This window comes from Schistocerca cancellata, chromosome 7 (assembly GCF_023864275.1).
Source record: "Schistocerca cancellata isolate TAMUIC-IGC-003103 chromosome 7, iqSchCanc2.1, whole genome shotgun sequence".
Lineage (NCBI taxonomy): Eukaryota > Metazoa > Arthropoda > Insecta > Orthoptera > Acrididae > Schistocerca > Schistocerca cancellata.
In genome coordinates this window covers 173,429,987-173,453,618 of record NC_064632.1, presented here as the reverse complement: position 1 = coordinate 173,453,618, position 23,632 = coordinate 173,429,987, and the positions used below count along the sequence as shown (strand labels likewise).

At 41.2% G+C, this 23,632-nt stretch overlaps 1 protein-coding gene across 5 annotated transcripts in view; it reads left to right on the top strand.

Annotated features, from left to right (window-relative positions):
• The window catches only part of LOC126091907 (focal adhesion kinase 1), a 752,716-nt gene that overhangs the window by 654,397 nt on the left and 74,687 nt on the right, over positions 1–23,632 (top strand). For 3 of the 5 annotated variants that reach the window (XM_049907213.1, XM_049907212.1, XM_049907211.1), the window contains 2 exons: positions 2,420–2,499; positions 19,293–19,630. In XM_049907213.1, the coding sequence (XP_049763170.1) occupies positions 2,420–2,499; positions 19,293–19,630 (418 nt within the window). The remainder of the gene's footprint in view (positions 1–2,419; positions 2,500–19,292; positions 19,631–23,632) is intronic. The other 2 variants (XM_049907215.1, XM_049907214.1) reach the window with 2 other exon arrangements.

Genomic DNA, 23,632 nt, shown 5'->3' with positions numbered 1-23,632 from the left:
ACCACTGGGGTAAGTGCTATTACTATTAAAGAGAATGAGACCATCTTAACCATCAGTACACAAGTAGCTAATGTATTTAACAACCATTTCTTAAGTGTAGGTGAAAAAAATTGGTGAGAATAGTTCAGAAGAAAAAGCCAAGCAGTACATGGAAGAGTCAGTCCCGAGGAATCTTAGATTAATTTTCACCTAAAAACCTCTTGTCAAATAAGGAAAATCATTAAATATTTGAAAAGTAAATGTTCTGTTTTCGAACAAGATATTAAAACAGTGTGGAGCAGTTACAGCTGATGTTCTGAATCACATATGTAATGCATCACTAACTCAAGATATTTTCCCTGACAGGTTAAAATATGCCATTGTCAAGTCTCTCTACAAAAAAAAGGGACACCACAGATGTCAATAATTACCAGCCAGTATCCTTGCTTACAACATACTCAAAAATCGTCGAGAAAGTAATGTACTCAAATGGTTAGCCATCTCAGCAATAACGGAATAGTTATTAAATCGCAGTTCGAATTTCAAAAATGCTGTTCCACTGAGACAGCAATATACAATTTCACTGCTCACATAGTAGAGTCTTTAAATAGTAAAATGTCACCAATGGGAATTTTCTATGACTTATCCAAAGCATTTGATAGTGAGAAACAAGATATTATGTTGCAGAAATTACAATTCTATGGTATGAATGGAAAAGAAAATGAGTTGTTTAAGTCATTTCCACAGAACAGGAAGCAAAAAGTTTCTCTATATCGTTTAATTGATTTAAGGAAGTTTGCCACTACATCTAACTAGGGTGAAATTGCATTAGGTGTTCCACAGAGTACATTCATGGGTCTCTTTGTTCGTGATGCATGTGAATGACCTCCCTTCTTATTTTAAAAAAAAAGCTAAACTGACACTCTTTGTTGATGATACAAGCATCATTATTAACCCAGTATAATAAACTCCAATAGAAAATGATACAAATAATGTCTTTGGAAAAGTTCTTAATTGGTTTTCTGTGAATGGGCTTGCTCTGAACTTTGAAAAAGCCAAGTACATCCAGTTTTCTACTGCAAGGAGTACAGTTCCTTCAATAAATATAACACATCAACAGAAGTCAGTAACCAGGGTAGAGCATACTGAGTTTTTGGGTGTATATGAGAATATTAATTGGAAAATTCACGTTTAAAATGTCTGACAGACAGCAGTAATAGTTAAAAAAATAAACTGAAATCATATCTCCTTGACAACTCCTATGCCATGGATGAATTTTTGAATAGGAATAAATAAGTCTGTAGATATAATATATGCATTTTGTGTCATTTAAGGGAATAGGGTAAGTAATAAAAATTTTAAGCTTTTATTAAAAAAAAAAAAAAAAAAAAAAGAAGAAGAAGAAGAAGAAGAAGAAGAAGAAGAAGAACCTTGATTCCTTATTTACTTGACACATTCCACATCATAACAGTTACCATGAGATTGATCAGTGGAACATGTAACTAACTTCACGGAATACATACTTCTACAGTTGTGTCTGTTCTGTTTATGATAACTTACGAAATATGTTGTAATTGAAACTTCTTCGTCACATTTGAGCTTTCATTTGTTTTTGTGCCTTGCTCTACATGATTCTCATAAATTGGGTTTTGGAGTGACTTACTCTTCTAATTGCTACATTTCTTGTAACTGTGAATAAAAACTCCTGTCGACATAAAAGTTTTCTGGGTACTACACCCAGAAAACTTTTATGTCGACTGACTCTGGCCGCAGAAGCCTATGCAATTATAAAAGCTCCTGTTGTTTATAACATGTAAAATTAGAATTCCTCAGAGGTTTGTGTAGCTGCTGACCCCATCCCATGCCACTGCATTTCTACTTACTTTTGAAAAGTAGTTGAGTAGCTGATAACATACAACACCTTGTGAACAACAATGATGTGATATCAGAAATATACAAACTTCTGAGTAACTAAATCCAGTGCCTTCATAAGGTGCAGCTCCTATTACTGCTGATGGAAGTAATTGAAGTAGCAAGTACTGGTCCTGACTTTCTGAACAGTGACCTCTTTCTTCATTGAGGAAAGGGGAACTATTTGGCGTATGTTGGTGGGTGGACTGGAGGAGAGTGGCAGTTACTTTACACTCCCCCCCCCCCCCCCTCCCCCCCACACCACCACCACCACGGTCACTCAGAATTTCTCAAACTCCCCAGCCAGTTTCTCTTTCCTTCCTGAAAAGGTGTATTGTTTTGTATTGTATTTGTTTCTATTGGCAGTACCGGAAGTTATGCTTTTGAAGGGCAATTACTGGTTGGCTTTCCTTGCTTTGTGATTTTAACATTTTCTTTTCTATAGTCACTTATGTTGTTAATTTATGAACATTGTAGTGCAGACTTCTGAAATTTTCTCTACCTCCACTAAGTTTTTCTTCATCAACAGTGAGATCCTTTTGGAGGAACGAAATCAGCAGCAGGAAACAATGAGGAGAGAAAACCGCAGGGTGCAAGCAATGTCATGGGGTGAGTAATATTTCAAGGAATTTGTTTAGTGTAAATGGACTTCCAACAGACTTAAACAGTATTGAGTGTTCTGCTAACAGACAGTGTTTTCCTGCTGCTATTCAATTTTCATTGCTGTTTGTTGTTTGTATGCAGTTTACTTTTCAGATATCAGGTTGTTACTTAGAAACAGATTTATTAAATGTTTTTCTGACTGCAACATTTAAGTAGATACAGAACAGTGTACTGGAAGGAACTGATAGGATTTTTAAATTTATATGTATTAAATTTTTATCATTTCTTATTTATTCAAACTTCAGAATGTCCAAGATGGAATAATATGAAAGGACATATTGCTACTCACTACATAGAGAAGTCATTGAGTCACAGACAGGTACAAAGAAAAGGACTGCTTAACATTTAAGCTTTTGGATGGGAAAGTCCTTGTTCTGAAATAGAAAACACACACATTCACACAAGCACAATACACAAACACATGACCACTGTCTGCAGGCATTTTATTCTCTCTATTTTATTATGATTTTTTAGTGTGTGTGTATCCCATCAACTACTTTCGGTATATTGCTTTGTATCTGCTTAAATATCATCTTGCATTCCATATTAGTATGCTCAAAGTCAGTGTACACATAATGAATATCACCTAGTGTGGTCCGAGATTGTTCTGACCAGTATACTTGGTTCTGACGATGGCTTGTAACTGTCTATTGGCAAAGTGATGTTTTACAAGTGAATTATACTTCAATGGCGTTAATTAAACAGAAAGAACAAGAATTATACATATAAAAAAAAATGTTGGTTCACAGTGCTTCTTAAGACTGTAATCAGTTCATGGGCAGACGATGTGTCTTTCCATAAGAATGGTTGTCTGAAGTTATGGAACAGCATAGAAGATGCTGGCCTGGCTCCAGAAAACATAGTAAGTAACCTTTAGATACAATGAGTAAGTATCATGTTCGGAAACCACGTCAAATGACTGATCTCAGCCTGTACCAGCTCAGGTACAATGCAAATGAGAATAATGTAGGAAAAGACAGATTGCAACTTGCTGTAAAGAAGGCACGTTAAGTTGCAGACAGGCACGATTAAAAGAAAATTGACCACAGTTTTTATCAGTAAAGCGCGCGCGCGCGCGCGCCACACACACACACACACACACACACACACACACACACACACACAAAAGCAAGCACACCTCATGCACACATGACTGCCAACTCCAGCACCTGGGCCCGAGATGCTGGAGTTGGCTATTGTGTGTGCATGAGGTGTGCTTGTTTGCATATGTGTGTGAATGGTGTGTGTGTGTCTCTTTTACTGACAAAGGCTGTGGCCAAAAGCTTTATGTGAGAGTCTTTTAATTGTAGCTGTCTGCAACTTGTCATGTCTTCCTTACTGTAAGTAGAAATCTATCTTTTCCTACATTGTTGAAATTTCTGCCTGGAGTTTGCATTGTCTGCAAATGAGAGTAATCAACAAAGGGGAAAGGATTCTCACTAGTGACAGAACATTACACACAAAATGTCACAGCATCTCCTGTCTATACCTCTGAACCGCCACAGAATGCTGTATCATGATGAGGAACTTTGAAGGCCCGCAAATATCAATTCCTATCCACAACATCAATCTTTTGCATTAGTAATGATGCTTTTCAGAATTAACCAGTTATTTTGTGTCCCACTCTCTCCATTTGTATGTTGTTGTATGTTACTCGAAATCACCATTTGTCAGAGAACAAACCACTTTCTCCATTCTCTTCCAAAATGTTTCCTCACATAGTTTGTCTTTTTCATTACTACAATCTTATTTGTGTTAATGTAACAATTTTTATGGATGTACATGCACTACCAAAATGATTGAAGGCTGTTTGTGTTGATATTCTGCCTGTTGGTGCTGTTTACAACAATCACTGTGAGTGAGTTACTTTCTTTGTGTATGAGTAAAAGGCAAATGGTGCTCTGGTTCTAGATGCTCCTGGGTGATCTTACCCCAATTTTTTTAGGTTAAAGCCCAAAGTCACAGAATTACACTTAGGGTCACCCCAGTGATATGAGCTATCTCACTCGTTAACAAACCAGAGGCTCAGTATGCCACAGAATCTTGTAAAGCATAGTACTTTTAATTATTTCTGCTTGAACTCTGAGACAGTGAACACTGATGTTTGCTTGAGCTCTGGTACATGACAGATTCTCCAATTATGTGGTACAGAGCACACCGACATTTCATCATTGCATCTTCCTTGAGGGTTTGACATATTTTACTTTTAGTCTGTACCAGAAGTTCTACTTTGTCAGCCAGCTTGTGAGAGCATTTTTGTATCATAATATTTCTCATGTAACACAGTTGCACCCACAACCCCCAAGTGATTTGTAACCGCTCTCACAAAATCGATGCCAGCAGGTGTACTAGAAAATTGTCATTCATCTTGACTTAATCTGCTCTCCTCAGGCACTTTTACAATGGTCCCAATTGAACCTTTACAGAAACACAGACATTCAGTTTCATTAAAGAGGACTATACTACTGTGATGTTTACTTTACACAAATGAGCGTGTGTCAGAGCTGTAAGCTTCCTGAACTGGCTGTGGTGCATTGTTGCCACAGTAGTGGCTGCTTCTGTCCCTCCTACAATGTGACTTGGAGGGTGTTGTGACTTGCCGATCTTTCAAAGTGCCGCCGCGCAGTTACGCGCATCCTCTACATGCGGCGCTGTCTGCCAGCCATGCAGGAGCAGTGCCACCTAAGCGGCCAGCCAGCCAGCGGCCTCTAGACTCAGACTCAGTTATGATTTGACTGTTAAAGTGACACACATCTTATTCTGCTTACTTGATCTGTGACTTTCATGTATTCTGTCGTCCTTGAAATATATTTGTTCAAATTGAAGTTAAAACAATTGGCGACGAGGTAGTGAATTTTTCTCTTTCGTCGTTGACCCACGTGTTTCCATGGCTACTTTAGAGCAACTGTTGCAAGGTCTCATAGAACAGTACATGCTTCTCACAAATGCGATTCGAGATTTCGTTGCGGCATCAAATGTAGGGTGTCTCTCGTCGTCGTCTCTATCTCCTTTTCCTCCTTATGACGAGATGGCGGAAGACTGGTCTGATTACGAAAAACGTCTTCGACAGCACTTCTTGGCATTTCATGTTGCGGACGACCAAACGTGTAAGTCTCTGTTCCTTTCATGGATTTCACCTCAAATGTATCGGTTGTTGTCGCAATTGGCTCCTTTGAAAGATCCTGCGTCTTTGTCCTTTGCTGAAATGTGCTCACTTCTGTCCATCTATTTTCAAAAGCATACACATGTGGTAGCCTTTCATGTTGCCTTTTATCGTTGTCAAAAACAACCGAATCAATCCTATCGCGCTTGGGCTGCTGAACTTCATGGCCTCAGTAGAAAGTGTCAATTTGTTACTGAGGTTCACAAAGAATCCTACGCCGATTCCATGGTACGGGTTGCTATTATCCGATCGGCGCCTGACAAAGAAGTTAGGCAACGTGCTCTTCAGTTGGCAAATCTGACTCTAGATGAAGTCCTATCCATCGCTCAGTCTTTTGAAATTTCTCGCGCTGCTGGAGCACAAATAGAGGCATCGGGTGACGTCGGGGAAATACAACCTCTGTGCGCTGTTGACGAAGCATGTGGCGTGTCCCCACCGGCCGACGTGGCCACAGTACACTCCCAAGTGCAGCCTCGGCCTAACCGTAAACAAACCTCTAAGAAACTGCAGCAAAACCCATGGCAACTTCCTTCATGTCCGCAGTGTTTTATGAAACATGCACGAGAGGATTGTCCACAACATTGGACCGTGTGTCACAAATGCAAAAAAAAGGGTCATGTGTTATCCGTTTGCAAATCCGACCGCATACATGATGTTCATGAACATGGTGCTGATTCTGATTCTGTGTTGTCTGTCAATTGTACTTCTTCCCTTTCAGGGAAGTTATTCCTCACTGTCCAAATACTTGGTCGAGATGTTCACATGCAGGTGGATACTGGTTCTGCTGCCACTACCATCAATTCTCAGATGTATCTTCACTTGGATTCTCCAATCCTGTCATCTGTCACTAGGCAATTACGGACTTACAATAAACAGAAGATTTCTCTCTTGGGACAATTTGATGCTGAGGTATCATACAAATCTGTCGTTCGCACTGTTCCCATATTTGTGGTCGACCATAGTAACGCTGAGAATCTTTTTGGTTTCGATGCCTTTCGCGTTCTCCATAGATGACTCTGTCATTATCGTATCTGATGCTATTCCTTATGCTCAATTGGATTCCTTGTCGATGACATTTTCTTCCCTTTTTTCTCTTGGGTTAGGACGTGCAAATGGCTTTGAAGCTCATATCACGCTCAAACCCACTACTCGCCCTAAGTTTTTTCGGGCTCGGCCCATTCCTGTGGCCCTTCGTGATCAGGTCAAACGGGAGCTGGATCGTCTCACTGCTTCAGGGGTCTTGCTTCCTGTCACTGCCAGTGAGTGGTCCTCTCCTGTCGTTGTCGTTGCTAAGTCAAATGGTGATATTCGTCTCTGTGGCGATTTCAAAGCCACTGTAAATGCTCAGTGCCTTATCGACACTTACCCTATGCCTCGACCTGAAGAATTGTTCACTAAACTTGCTGGAGGCCAGTATTTTTCTAAATTTGACCTGTCAGAAGATTATCATCAACTTCCTCTTGACGCTGCTTCCCGGCAGTTTCTGGTCCTTAACACGCCTTTCGGCCTCTTTCAATACCAACGATTGCCATTCAGATTTGCCAGCGCCCCTGCTCTCTTTCAGCGATTCTTGGAACAATTATTGCTCACTGTCCCTGGGTGTATAAATTACATGGACGACATTGTTGTCACTGGCTCCACCACTGAAGAACATCTTCAGAATCTCCGCACACTTTTTCATGTCTTACAGACTGCCGGTCTTAAGTGTAATCTTCAGAAATCAAAATTTTTTCAGGCTTCTATCACGTACTTGGGGTTTCAACTCTCTCGGGATGGTATTCGTCGGCTTCAGCAAACTGTCGCTGCGATCGATGCCCTTCCTCGCCCTAGATCTCTTAAGGAACTGCAGGCCTTCTTGGGGAAAATAGCATACTATCACAGGTTTTTACTGTCTGCTGCTTCGGTGGCTCAGCCATTGCATCGCCTGTTGCATAAAAATGTGCCTTTTCACTGTTCCACATTATGCGATGCGGCTTTTCAGAAATTGAAGACTATGCTGAAACAGGCCCCGTGCCTGGCTACTTATCGACCTGGCCAACATCTTATTCTTGCCACGGACGCCTCTCAATACGGGGTTGGTGCAGTCCTTGCACACCGTTTTTCTGACGGTTTGGACCAACCCATTGCTTATGCCTCCAAAACACTCATGGATGCCCAACAAAAGTATTCTCAAATTGAAAAAGAAGCTTTGGCCATTATTTATGCTCTTCATAAGTTTGGTGTTTTCCTCTATGGCTCAAAATTTCATCTTGTTACGGATCACAAACCACTTGTTTCCTTGTTTCATCCATCAACGTCACTTCCCGACAAGGCTGCAAACCGCCTCCAGTGTTGGGCTCTTTACTTGTCTCGTTTCAATTATGAGATTCATTTCCGGCCGACGGCTCAACATGCGAATGCTGATGCACTGTCTCGCCTTCCCATGGGTCATGATCTGGCATTCGATAGGGACGAACTTTTGTGTTTCCATCTGGATGTTGCCGAGCAGTGGGTTGTGGACGGGTTCCCCATCAATGGGGACCGGCTGGCGGCTGCTACGGGTCATGACCCTACCATCTCCCGGGTTTACGCTGTATTCAGAAGGGTTGGCCGGATCATCCATCTGCTAAGACTTCTGATCCGTTGCGGAACTACTACGCTTTGCGCTACCGCCTCACAGCTAGGGATGGTGTTATCCTCCTTTCCACTGACAATGCTTCGCCGCGTGTTGTGGTACCTGCGTCTTTGCTTGCTTCGGTCTTTGGCCTCCTTCACCAAGGGCACTGGAGTGTCTCTCGCACAAAATCTCTGGCGCGCCGTCATGTGTATTGACCTGGCATCGACTCTGAAATTGCACACATGGTCGCTGCCTGTGGCCCTTGTGCGTCACAGGCCGCCACCCCGAAGTCGTCTTTGTCACCGTGGCCTTTGCCTGAGAAGCCCTGGGAGTGTATTCATGCTGACTTCGCGGGACCTTTTTTAGTTACTTATTGGCTTCTCGTTATTGACGCCTACTCTAACTTTCCTTTCATTGTCCGTTGCACGTCGCCTACCACCGCGGCAACCACCAATGCTCTAGCTCGCATTTTCTCTTTGGAAGGCTTCCCTCTGCTCTTGTTACTGATAATGGTCCGCAATTTGCCTCTTCTGAATTTGCGGATTTTTGTGCCTGTCACGGCGTCGTGCAGGTCACGGCCCCTCCTTTCCATCCACAGTCAAACGGTGAGGCTGAACGACTGGAAACTCGTGACTTCTTCTGCTGCTGATGATGCGCTTCTCCGGTTTCTGGCTTCTTACCATTTCACCCCTATGGGCGACCACAGCCCGACTGAGCTCTTACATGGTCGACAGCCCCGCACGCTACTTCATCATCTGCGGCCTTCCACCTCACGGCCGTGGGTGCCTTCGCTTGGCCGGTTCACCGCCGGCAACCTTGTATGGGTACGGGGATATGGCAGGTGGCCAAAATTGAGTTCTGGCCGCATCTTACGACACCGTGGCCGACACCTGTATGAAATCCAGATGGACACGGGTGTTGCAATGCGTCATTTGGACCAGCTTCGGCCTCGTGTGCCGGAAACGCCTGTTCCGGATGCTGCTACACCACCTTCAACGTAGTCCTCTTACCATCATATCGGTGCCAGCACAAGAACTGACGCCAGCAGGAGACATGCCCATGCAGGAACAAGATGACCATCATCTGTCGGAGCAACTCTACTCGCTTCCTTCTCCTACGGACGTGGACACATCTCCCATGTCTCCTTTTATAACAACCGGACTTGCCGCAATGAGCAGATTGGTGCACGGGGCCCCAGCAGATTCCACCCTCACGTCTCCTGTCGTCTCGACCCGTTATCATCGGGGACACTTCCATCCGTACGGGAAGCCTCCACCTCCAGAATTTACGGCCAGTCAGACAACACCTATGGACATTAGCAATCTACAGGCCACCTCCATCAAGACCTGTGCAAAAACTTCAAAGGGGGGAAAAGTGTTGTGACTCGCCAATCTTTCAAAGTGCCGCCGTGCAGTTGCGCGCGTCCTCTACATGCGGCGCTGTCCGCCAGCCATGGAGCAGCAGTGCCACCTAAGCAGCCAGCCAGCCAGCCAGCAACCGCTTGACTAGGACTCAGTTATGATTTGACTGTTAAAGTGACACATGTCTTACTCTGTTTGCTTGATCTGTGACTGTCATGTATTGCCTCTTCCTTGAAATATATTTGTTCAACTTGAAGCTGAAACAGAGGGCATTGTATATCTCCTGTTGTATCTCGTTTGGTGTTCAGCCTGTTTAGTGTAGCTCATAGTAATTTACTAACATTCACCATTTGCCTTCACATCAACAAGAACTTTTATTTACATCAAAGAAAAAAGAACACAAAGATATAATTCTTTTTAATGTGCCGTGACATTCTCCTCATCTTGGACAACATCCAGTGCTATAACCAGTTGGATTGGCATGGTAATCTTTTTTCATTCTGGAGTAGTGAGGATAACAGTCTGATAAAATCCATCTTGTGCCAGTTTTTAAGTCCTTTAGTCTCACCTTTTTCCATATGCGTCATGGCAAGAAGTCTTCTGTTAGTTTCTGCTGGAGCCTGAATTCTTTTACTAAGTCGGTTGTCTTTGAGGCCTTGATGCTTCTCAGTAAAGTAGTAAGTACCCCCTCCCCCCCTTCCCCCTCCTCATTAGGAACTGTGAGGGTGTGATTATTTTGTTATCACTCTGGGAGATAGATCTGAAGTTGAGTGTAACTTTGATGCTTACAAGAATAGTATGAAGTCTCTCCTCATCCAGACTGCTTCACCCAAGTACTTCATGAACACATTGTTTTACTGCACCATTGTTTTCCACCACCCTCCCACTAAGCTGTACATAGGACAGTCAAATTCTAGGTGCTATGATCTGCTCTTTCCCATTCTAGGGCTATGAAAGAGTCAGTCCAAAGAATTTCATTCTCAGTGTCACTGTTGGCAGCATTGCAGTAACAATGTAACAAGTCTCGTTCCCAACAATATAGCTAGCAATTTGAAACATGAGTTTGCTACTCTCATGACAGACACTAGACCGTTTTATTGCACACCAGATATGTAAAAGTGTTTCCATGTTAATCACAAGTAACATACAAGCTGACACAATGTATTCAAACTTCCTGGCAGATTAAAACTGTGTGCCCGACCGAGACTCGAACTCGGGACCTTTGCCTTTCGCGGGCAAGTGCTCTACCATCTGAGCTACCGAAGCACGACTCACGCCCGGTACTCACAGCTTTACTTCTGCCAGTACCTCGTCTCCTACCTTCCAAACTTTACAGAAGCTCTCCTGCGAACCTTGCAGAACTAGCACTCCTGAAAGAAAGGATATTGCGGAGACATGGCTTAGCCACAGCCTGGGGGATGTTTCCAGAATGAGATTTTCACTCTGCAGCGGAGTGTGCGCTGATATGAAACTTCCTGGCAGATTAAAACTGTGTGCCCGACCGAGACTCGAACTCGGGACCTTTGCCTTTCGCGGGCAAGTGCTCTACCATCTGAGCTACCGAAGCACGACTCACGCCCGGTACTCACAGCTTTACTTCTGCCAGTACCTCATCTCCTACCTTCCAAACTTTACAGTCAGAAGTATCACAAAAAATATGATCCACAAACCACTGTTCTATGAGATGGAGATCCATCTGGGTATTGATATATTAGATAGATTTGGAAGTGGCAGAAGCCATGTAAGCCATTTTGAGGCAAGCTGATGAGAAAGGATTTCTTCCCAATACAATCCTAGCAGCCAAGTGGCTTGGAATAAATTTTTGCAGTGATGGATACTGGCAAAACTAAACCCATGGGAGTGTAGAAGCTTGAAATAGCTTATAACAAATTTGATTTCATTACTATCCTGTCTAATGTTTTATCTGTGATAGCCATTTGGGCTAAGGAAAATGATTCCTTGTTCTGTCTCTTGATATACACTGTACTGTAGCATTCATATTTATGTCTTATCCTTGGGCTATCTATATTTCGGTTACGTGTGGTGAATTTGTCTTTCATTTTGACAGTGACAGTAGTTGTTACATCAGTGACACCAGCTTGTAGTAGGCAGACACCAATCCATCGTGTTCTTCAGTTCTGTCAGCAACATCATCAGTGTACATGTTCTTATGTGTAAAGGTGCAGCCATGGGGGAATTGTGACTTGTAAGTGGTTGCCAGTTGTCTGAGAGTGGCTGATAACAGGAAGAGGCTGCATGTAAGACTAAAAGTAATACATTTGAAGTGGTAAACAGGTGTCTAACTTGTCTGAATTGATTGTAAAGTTTCATTGATGGGGACCTTATACCACAGGAATCTTATGGGATATTGATCAACTGAGTGAAGAGTGAGCAGAATGAATGCTTGAGTGATATCGTACATAATGGCGAAACATTGTAGGTGGAATTGTAGAAGCACAGCCATTACTTTTGACAGAAAATTAGGATCAATTTCAAAAATGTCGTCAAGTGATGGAGCTCCTTCTTCATGAGCATATTCATCGAAAACAACTTGCCACTTTATAGTTTCTTGTCATTCTTTTTTGACTGTGTGATGTGTCAGATAAAATATGTGTTTAAGAAGTTCTTGCTTCAATTTAGTATTGTTTGATATATTCTAACATCTGAGTATTGTAAGAATGCCTGAACTCGTTATTTTTTAGCAGATGCCTTTGCAATGCAGCAAACTATCTTTCAGCATTTCAGAACTTATTAGAAAGAACAAATGTGGAATATGGTAGATGAACTACCCATTGCCCATCTTGGATATGGTAAGGTGAATTAAACCCTTCCAAAATTGCAGAGTCACTTGCTCTCATTGAAGATTGCTGTTCAGAGTTAATACCTATTGATTCTAAATCTCAGAAGTCCCTTATGTCACCCAATGGCTCTTGTGTCATGGGGTTAACAAGGTTGAAGGCAGTGTGGATTGCTGAAATGCCTGATTGATTTCCAGTAAGTATCCAGCTGAACTTCCAGATACAGACCTTCATGTTGTGATGGGTCATGAATAGTTTGCCAGTACTGGTCGACTCCTGTAAGTGGATCAATGGAAACATCCTATGTTTGTCAATAGGTTCAGCCAATGGTCGGTTACATGCATGTTGCATAATTGTGGAATCTTATGGTGCAGACAGGTGGCTGCTGAAGGAATGTGAACTATCAGAGGTGTTGATACCAAAGTCCTTGTTATTCAATGTATTTCTTAAATTCAGATGGATGGTTCTGTGAGATTCAGATGTGGTAACTGCAGACTCAAATGCATTGATTGTCAGGGCCAAAATGTCAACAATTTGTAAATTCAGAATGGCAGTCAAAGAAATTTTACCAAAGGTGGACTGACTGCCAATGTCCAGAATACAACGTAAAAGTTTTTTCTTATCTGTGAGTAATTCAACATAATTGTTTGCTGTCTGCAGGAGTGTGAAGCTGGGATGTCCTGTGTTTGCATTGCCCACTGAGCTAGAACTCATTTGCACTCTAGAAGATCTTGATGTTTTGTGGCCACAAATAGAGTTGTGTTGGTTGTCTTAACAGAATGAGCAGAAAGCATTGCTTTTCTTTGCACTATTTTTAAAAGTATGGCCTTGCTTAACACAAAGGAAAAACTTATTACACAATTACAGTATCTTGAGATGCTCCTGTATCTCTGGAACAGTTTGTCAATCCTGACAAGGAACTCCTTGAGTGTAAGGTCTCAAAAGGCCAACGATGTTTACACAATTCGATGCCCCATATATTGTCTACAATGCAGCGACAATATTGGCTGTCAATGGCAACAGTGGATGGGACTTGGAGGTATTCAGAGGCAAGCACAGCATGAGCTACGGAGCATAGTTGAACTGTTTATTTGACAAGTAACTCACAACAGTGCTACAGCACTAGTGGAGTTGATACAAAGCAGAGAAATGGCAACATTAAACAAGGGAAACATTGCATTATATCTATGACAACAGTTGCTGAAGTTGACATTTCATCAGAAGGGAACCCAAGGAATTTTGCAAAGTGAGGAAGAAGTGACAGATGACGTATTAGTGTTTCTGCAAGATGAGTCATTGGAATGTGGTGCCATATATGCAAGACTGTGTGGACAATGTGCATGAGGGGTACAATGATGATGATACATGTTTAACAAGTGAAAGTTATATTGAAACAGGCATTGCACCATGTTGTTCATCATCCACATTGGACAGGGAGCCACAAATCCTGTTTCCAATGCAACATACTAAAGGACAATTCAATTCTTGTCCAAGGAGCAGGTGCTAAACATAATTACATACGTGAAAGATCATCCACAGCATTGTAAAAAAATCAGTGAAGAACAGATATCAAATAAGTACACAGCAGCATGACCGTGTAGTACATAAGAAGAAATATGGATCTTAAAGGGAGGACAAGATGCACTTGTTACAAAAACTTGGTGTTTGCGCATTTCAAGGATGATTGGTACAACTTATAGGAAATGCATGATAGAGATCTCTTACATTATGCACATCAAACTGCGTGCAACATAGATTACAGTGATGTCTGGGGAAGCAGTGGATGGTTGCTTAACTTCAAACAGTGCCGTAGAATTGATAATGAAATTTCACACAAAGCATCAACTTGACAAAGCACAGCAAACTGCGGAGTCTGCCTGAAAATTTTTGGATCAGATAGACAAACTTATCCTTTCATTCAGTAAGGAATTTGTTTTCACCTCCAGCCAATCTGGAAATGCATATGTAAGTAACCCTGGGAATTAGAGGTACCAGTAGAATTGTATCATGATAGCTAACATCAGTGCCTATATGCATTTGTATATAATTATGCTGATTGTTAATCTGGATGATAAATTGCCTGGAAAGTTATTTATTCTGCCGTGAGAAGTTGGAGCTGCTGTGGCCCTATGATTCTTTTTTGTGTGCAAGATCTTGCAAGGGCAGTAGAGAATATTTACTGACACAGCAACCAAGGGTGAGAAAATGGCCAAAAGGGAACAACTTCTATGGTGTGAGTACTACTTTTGGCCAATAGCTGGCCAAAGTAACTTGCTTTTGCTTTATTCCTGGTCTGCATGTAAAAGTCGTACTCCTTTAGAGCAAACTATCCCTCCTGAAAAGTGAGAGAGATTGCAGTTCTTACCACCTGGAACCACTGGGCAATTTTAGCGTCTGGTTGTTTGTTTTTTATGGGCCTATAAAACATATTATCGCACTATCTACAGCTACGTCCTAAAGGATAGCCAGTTTCATGATTAACTCCTTGACAGACTTTTCTGCGTTTGGTTACATGCCATTGTATCTCATCAGTTCTCATCACTCAGTTACACCAGTAAGATTCTATATGCATTCTTAAAGAGTTGACACCTAGCCGAATGCCTTGCACACAGTTTTTAACTCCCAAGGAGCTCGCCTTTGAGATTGGTGGTGTGAATCTTTGTGATCACTATGGCACACATTCTTCATTCGGTACTCATGGTGCAAGTTAAAGGTTTGTTTTGAGCATTTCTTGACTGTCAGCGATGTCCATTTTGTGAAGTGTAATACATACATCCCATAGAAGACACTTGTTTTCTGTCACCCTCCTTATGCTTGTGGTAGTCATCAGCAGCTAATATTTTGCCTGTCATAATTGTTAGCACAACTCTTCCAAATGAGTCTTAGTAAAGATTGAACTTGCATCCTCACACTCAAGGAATTACTTGTGAGCCCAGTGACCACGTTGTGTGCAGAACAAGCAGTGCAGTTCTCGTGTCTGCTTATTATTGTTATACTGTGTATTAAGAGCTAAAGCTGAGGGTAACACATTTGAATATGGGTGCACTTTTTTTTTTGTGGACCTTCTGAAGAATGAGCACTTTGTTTACTTCTTCCACTGGAAATGACACTAACTTTAAAACTTTATGTCTTTTTATCCAGATTATCCAGTGGCAGCAGATTATTTCTGGCAAGGAACACAATATCTTCAAAAAATAAGATGCTGTCATGGGCATTGACTTCTTCCCCCAATAATTTTAATGCCTGCATTCTTCGGTGTCATTCATGAATGTAAATTGAGGTTTACCGAAGATGTGAACTGCATAGGCACAACCATTTCCAAATAATATAGGTGTGCCTGAATGATTCAGTGCATATTTCCTTACTGTTCCCAGAGAATTTTCTTTCTATAGTTGTAAATGGATGGAGTTACAGTAATACCATTAAAAACATCTTAGCATTGCCCTAGAGATAGCCTTGCAGAAAGAAATGCTTATCAACAGTGGACAAATAGAGGCTGCTATCCAATGAGCCTTTAGATTGTTCCCAAATTTTAGGTTAGCTCTCCACATCTTCTGAGAATGATTCTAATTAATAGATGGTAATTTTACTGTGATAGTAAATCTGTTGGCCAGAGGCACCACATTATTTGAGCTTGAAGATGACATGGGCTTAGAGAGCTTACCTCTGATACTGTCACATGCTTGATAATGGCACACTTCGTCTTATCATTGTAATATTTGCATACAGTTATACGATTATTGTAACTCTCTTCTGACAAAAGGTCATGTATTTGGTTTTTGAGCAGTACAACAATTGACAGCATGTCCTTCACTTGAGACTTGTTGTGTCTAAATTCAGCGAGCAGCATCTCAATCTAGAGTTCTTAGATCACAGTGACAAATTAAGTAATATTTTTTATCTCTGTTGGGTTCACTGTCTTCTCAGAATATGTAGTTTTTCTGTCAGCGTGTGTAAAGTACTGACAGAACTTAACAATCTTCTCACAAACAGTTAGTGAGTGTCACATGCAACTCAAAATCATGGGAGCAGCAAGTTAACCCAAGGTGACGGCTGTTGGTGACAAAAGCACTGTAGAAATCAACTGAAAGTAATAACAGCCATGAGCTATGCTGATCTTCAATACTGCACGATCTGCAGTAAATGTCCCACAGCCGTATTAACAGCAATAATTCAAGGGCTTATAAGTTTACTCAAAAAGCAGATCAAAGTGACTTATATAATAAGTGTGAAACGGTCCATTTCTGTGTGCGTGAGTTGTGCAGCATAATGTTGCTCATCATACCTTAATAATAGCGATAGAAGAGAGCAAAATGAAAGCCGAACTTCTAAATTTTGCATTTAAGAAATCATTCATGCAGGAGAATCATACAAACGTACTGCTATTTGACCATCACACAGAGCTATGTTTGGATGACATAGTAATAATCATTCCTGGAATAGAGAAACAACTGAGAGTTGAAAACAAATAAGTCGCTAGGTCTGGATGTAATCCAAATTCAGTTTTACAAAGAGTACTCTACATCATTAGACTAATGCAAAACTTACATTACATCTATCTACATCTACATACATACTCCACGGAGGGTACCTTGAGTACCTCTATCGGTTCTCCCTTCTATTCCAGTTTCATATTGTTCGTGGAAAGAAGGATTGTCGGTATGCCTCTGTGTGGGCTCTAATCTCTCTGATTTTATCCTCATGGTCTCTTTGCGAGATATACGTAGGAGGGAGCAATATACTGCTTGACTCTTCGGTGAAGATACGTTCTCGAAACTTTGACAAAAGCCCGTACCGAGCTACTGAGCGTCTCTCCTGCAGAGTCTTCCACTGGAGTTTATCTATCATCTCCGTAACGCTTTCGCGATTACTAAATGATCCTGTAACGAAGCGCGCTGCTCTCCGTTGGATCTTCTCTATATCTTCTATCAACCCTATCTGGTACGGATCCCACACTGCTGAGCAGTATTCAAGCAGTGGGCGAACAAGCGTACTGTAACCTACTTCCTTTGTTTTCGGACTGCATTTCCTTAGGATTCTTCCAATGAATCTCAGTCTGGCATCTGCTTTACCGACGATCAACATTATATGATCATTCCATTTTAAATCACTCCTAATGCGTACTCCCAGATAATTTATGGTATTAACTGCTTCCAGTTGCTGACCTGCTATTTTGTAGCAAATCTCTAGCTGAGCACAAAGTCCCAAGCATTGGAAAAAAAGCTCAGGTGACTCCTGTATATAAGAAAGGTAAACGAATGGACCCACAAAATTACAGACCAATATCCTGAATATTGGTTTGCTGCAGAATCCAGAACATATTCTGAGTTTGAATGTAGTAAATTTCATAGAGACTAAAATGCTTATGTTCTCAAATTTAAAAAGCATTGTTCACGCAAAACTCGGCTTCCCCTTTTCCCAAATGATATGCTGTCAACTAAGGATGAAGAGCAACAAGCAGATTCTGTATTTCTAGATTTCCAGTAAGCATTGGACATGTTGCACCAATGCAGACTGTTAATGAAGGTACAAGTATATGGAGTAGGTTCCCAATTATGTGAGTAGCTCGAAGACTTTTCAAGTAATAGAACTCAGCATGTTGTCGTCTATGGCAAGTGTTCATCAGAGACAAATGTATCATCAGGAGTGCCTCAAGGTAGTGTGACAGGCCTGCTGTTAGTTTCTATGTACATTAATGATGTGGCAAGCAGGGTGGGCAGCTATCTGTGGTTGTTTGCTGATGATGCTGTGGTGATTGGAATGGTGTTGAAGTTGAGTGCCGGGAGGAGGATACGAGATAATTTAGACAAAATTTGTAATTGGTATGAAGAATGGCAGCTAGCTCTAAATGGAGAAAAATGTAAGTTAATGCAGATGAGTAGGAAAAACAAACCCTTAATGTTTGGATACAGCATTAGTAATGCCCTGCTTATAGGACGCTAGTGTGACCTGTTCTTGAGTACTGCTCAAGTGTTTGAGATCTGCACCAAGTTGGATTAAAGGAACACATCAAAGCAGTTCAGAAGCCAGCTGCTAGATTTCTTATCAGTAGATTCGAACAACATGCAAGTATTACAGAGATGCTTCGGGAACTCCAATGGTAATCCCTGGAGGGAAGGTGACATTCTTTACGAGGAACATTATTGAGAAAATTTAGAAAACTGGTGTTTGAAGATGACTACAGAATGTTTTTACTGCCACCAATGTACATTTTTTATAAGAACCACAAAGATATAATAGAAATTAGGGGTTATACAGAGGCATATAGGGAATCATTTTGGCCTTGCTCTATCTGCGAGTGGAACAGGAAAGGAAATGACACGGTACTCTTCCTTCACACACTGTACGGTGGCTTACAAAATACTTATGTAGATTGAGATGTAGATTATGATTGTGTTGTTGCTCCTTCGTATTAGCAAAGTCGGAAATGTAGCTTGCAGAAATTCTTCCGTGTGTCGACTGCAGTGATTCCTCCTGGGTCTCCGCACCAGAATGTTCGATGTAGCTTCAAGTAAGTGAGTAAAATATGCTACTTGCTTTCACATCAACAAGAGTGTTTGTTTTTGTCAAAGATAGACAGAACACAGTGAGTCATACAGAGATGTTGTAATACATAATTCTGCTTAACACGTTACAACACTGCCTGTACTTTCTCCAAATGAAGACATTGTTTTCAGTTTTGGAATCATTGAGCTTTTATGTACGTTATGTACTGAGAAGTATCTGTCGTGCTACAACTGTTTTGGCCTTAATGACCATTTTTGTATGGCATTATTATTCCAGTCTGAAAAGTTTACTTAATTTATGTGTGTTTATTACAGGCTCATCTGGATCCGATGACCCTCCACCTCCAAAACCAGCTCGATTTCCCGTCCCGGGTGCTGCGAATCCCGCATCGGCAAATGCTGCTGCCGGGCCGACTACGTACATAGTGGCGCAGAACCCGGAGGTGCTGGTACAATTGTTACGCGAGAATGAAACTCGTGGGCTGTCACCGGCACAGTACAACACGCCAGCCTCGGTCTTCAACACACTAGCGGTAGACTTTGAGCCCGCTGCGAACTGCGGGGCTGGCCCCTCGGGCGTGCCCGATAATCCTGCTGATCAGTCAGTGCCGGCACCAGCGCCGGCAGAGCCGCCCTCCCCCAGCTCTGAACAGGTTCGCCCTCTGCCTCGGGCTGGGCTGTAGTGGTGTGCAGTCGCAGGTTCCTGAAAACAGCCTCTCCTTTCCCGACATCCGTATGTGTCACTAAAACTACCTGTCTTGTTCTCATCTACTGATGGTTCTGGTCAATATTCGAGCTATTAACAGCATGGGAAAAGTGTGTGATTTGTTTGTTATTCTGTAGCCTTTCAGAATACTAATAGTCATTGTGAGTGGCTTAAACTGTGCAGGAGATTGGTAAGAATAGTTATGATTGTGTAAAAATTAAATTAAAACAGAACATTACATTTAAGATACCTGCTTTTCTCTAGCAAAAAATAGTGTTGCAAAAGTTATAGAAGCCAGTGACAGCTCTGCATCTGATTAAGGTTTGAGTAAGGATGATTTATAGGTAATTCTTACCATGTTAGCGATTTGAACATCACCCTTGGATCGAATCAAAGCAACTTTGGGTGTCAGAAAATTGACATTGGTGAACACAGCACTGATGAGTCTCACTCCAATATCAATGGAGGATCTTTCCACTCACTCCTTTCCAACCCTACTCTGTGTATAGGGTAAATGAGTATTAAAAGTGTAGCTATTTTGCTAGGAATAAAACACAAATTATTATTTTGTAAAAAATGCACAACTTCCCAAATAGAAATGAAGGTTGGATTTGTTGCTTGTAATTTGAAGAAGTAATACAGTATAACTCTGTATTCATGGACCAACTTTTAAGAAAGCCCTTCTTTAAATTAACATTTATGTTGGTCCCAGTGGAACTGTCATAGGATCAGTGTTGCTGCAACAAGTTTTTAACCACAAATTAAAACCCCTTTTTGATTAAATTTGTGACTTGTCATAGTTTGCAGCTTATTTTTTTTTTGTTTTTGCAAATTGCAAATAATGTAAGTGGCAATACTTTTTTGTTCAGTAGGTAGATCATAGTTTTTAGTTGATAGTGTTCACTGATAAGTTCATGGGTTTCAGTTACTCAATATCATCTTATAAAACGACTGAATCAACAGCCCACACACTAGAAGTTTTTATACACTTGAGAATGTGGCCAGCAAATGCAGGCCTCTTACCGTTTAACAACTTTGTCAGTATATTGTGCTAGAAGGTAGAAACAAACTAATAAAATTAAAAAAAAGGACAAGTTTCCTGCGATTTTTTGGCAGTAATAAGTAACTTACAAGCCTTGTCTGCTAAGGCTAATTTATTGTTATGCTAAGCTGTTTTCTAATTTCTAGCAAGTGATGAGTTTGTACTTGAAGACTACATATACCACCTAAAAATGTTTGAATTAAGATTCTGGTTCACTCCTTCAGGGGTCCACACATAAGGAAAACATTTTGTAAAGGAATAAGCTGTTTGATCACAAGAGCTCCATGTAAAAGGGGGTTTACTGTATTTTCATAAATACGTGAATGAACACTGCGCCAGTTTGTTTCCTTATGACTATTTGTCAGATCATTCAAGCCTTACAACTGTCAGCTGCAAAGCAATTACATTTTGAGGATGTTAGAACTGAAGCTTTTACAAAAGCATTTTTTTAAATATACCAGAAGAGCAATTTTGCTGGTGATTTGAGAGCTCCCAGTGTAAGTGCTTAAAGTCTTATAAGTGTTCTAGGTGTATACTAACATATGACATTACCATGTTGTGCAACACATTCAAGATACTGATACATACCTGACAAGTTTTCAGTAGAAATGTGGACTAAGTGTGAGGGAACTTCTTGGATACCTTCACATGAAAAAGACTTTGGTTAAGTAGTGAACATACATGTTAGTCATCATAGAAAACCAGGAAAATGTTTCACCCATTGGTGCTACATTAGAAGTATATAAGAATATTCCAAAATGTTTGAAAAGGGAAAACTAATGAATGTGTGTCCGTATGAGGATGCATGTCATTTTATATGTACTATTTCATCTAGTTTGCACTTGTTATTGACAAGGGTTGCGGAAGGGAAGTACATCCCAGACTTGTACCTGCAAACAAACAAAAGTGTTAATAATGTAACTGTATTTTTTGAGGTGATAATGAAATCTCTAACTACCCATTGTGTTATCACTCTTGTATTTATGCGTAAAAATTTCAGTCTTAGAGCACTTCCCATTAATGATTTTCATAATTGATGATTGTCTGTCTTTCCTTTCACAGTTTGAACCTGTGTTTGATCACTCAGTGTTTCACTTCATTGTGTGCGATAGAATAGCAACAGTATGTACTGTACAATATGAAACATTCTTCTAGAGTGGTCCAGGAACGACATTATGTTTCCTATTCCGTACCAGGCAGTAGTGGAGTTCCTTACTGGAGTGACTACTATCAAAGAGCTATTGCTCAGAGGCACAGTTGTGACTTTTGATCCAATAATTATGAAAAAAAAGTGTCTTGTGTATATGAGAGAGCTATAGATAACAGTCTTTTGTATCTGACACGTTTATTCATGACTGAATCAATTGCACCATTTTGTGAGGCCTCACACATGCAGCTAAAGACATCCTCCTCACCCTCTTAAATCACATTTAGGAGACAGCAGGCTTCCTCAATCCCCTCCCTCCCCCTGTCCCCCTTTCAGTCCCCTGAAACCAGTGAAAGATCATTAATGTCCTTTGGGGAAAGATCTACATCTACATAAATACTCTGCAATCCACCATAGGGCGCGTGGCGGAGGGTACCTCGTACCACAACTAGCATCTTCTCTCCCTGTTCCACTCCCAAACAGAATGAGGGAAAAATGACTGCCTATATGCCTCTGTACAAGCCCAATCTTTCTTATCTTATCTTCGTGGTCTTTCCACGAAATATAAGTTGGCGGCAGTAAAATTGTACTGCAGTCAGCCTCAAATGCTGGTTCTCTAAATTTCCTCAGTATCGATTCACGAAAAGAACGCCTCCTTTCCTCCAGAGACTCCCACCCGAGTTGCTGAAGCATTTCCGTGACACTCGCGTGATGATCAAACCTAACACTAACAAATCTAGCAGCCTGCCTCTGAATTGCTTCTATGTCCTCCCTCAATCTGACCTGATAGGGATCCCAAACGCTCTAGAGTACTCAATAATAGGTCGAATTAGTGTTTTATAAGTGGTCTCCTTTACAGATGAACCACATCTTCCCAAAATTCTACCAATGAACCAAAGATGACTATCCGCCTTCTCCACAACTGCCATTACATGCTTGTCCCACTTCATATCGCTCTGCAATATTACGCCCAAATATTTAATCAACGTGACTGTGTTAAGCGCTACACTACTAATGGAGTATTCAAACATTACGGAATTCATTTTCCTATTCATCTGCATTAATTTACATTTATCTATATTTAGAATTAGCTGCCATTCTTTACACTAATCACAAATTCTGTCCAAGTCATCTTGTATCCTCCTACAGTCACTCAATGACGACACCTTCCCGTACACCACAGCATCATCAGCAAACAGCCGCACATTGCTATCCACCCTATTCAAAAGATCATTTATGTAGATAGAAAACAACAGCGGACCTACCACACCTCCCTGGGGCACTCCAGATGATACCCTCACCTCCGATGAACACTCACCATCGAGGACAACGTACTGGGTTCTATTACTTAAGGAAGTCTTTGAGCTACTTACATATTTGGGAACCAATCCCAAATGCTCTTACCTTAGTTAGGAGTCTGCAGTGGGGCACCGAGTCAAATGCTTTCCAGAAGTCAAGGAATATGGGATCCATCTGATACCCTCCATCCATGGTTCGCAAGATATCATGTGAAAAAAGGGTGAGTTGCAGTTCGCCGGAGCAATGCTTTCTAAAGCCGTGCTGATGCATGGACAGCAACTTCTCTGTCTCAAGGAAATTCATTACATTCAAACTGAGAATATGTTTGAGAATCCTGCAACAAACCAATGTTAAGGATATTGGTCTGTAATTATGAGGATCCGTCCTTCTACCCTTCTTATACACAGGCGTCACCTGCGCTTTATTCCAGTCGCTCGGGACTTTACGTTGGGCAAGAGATT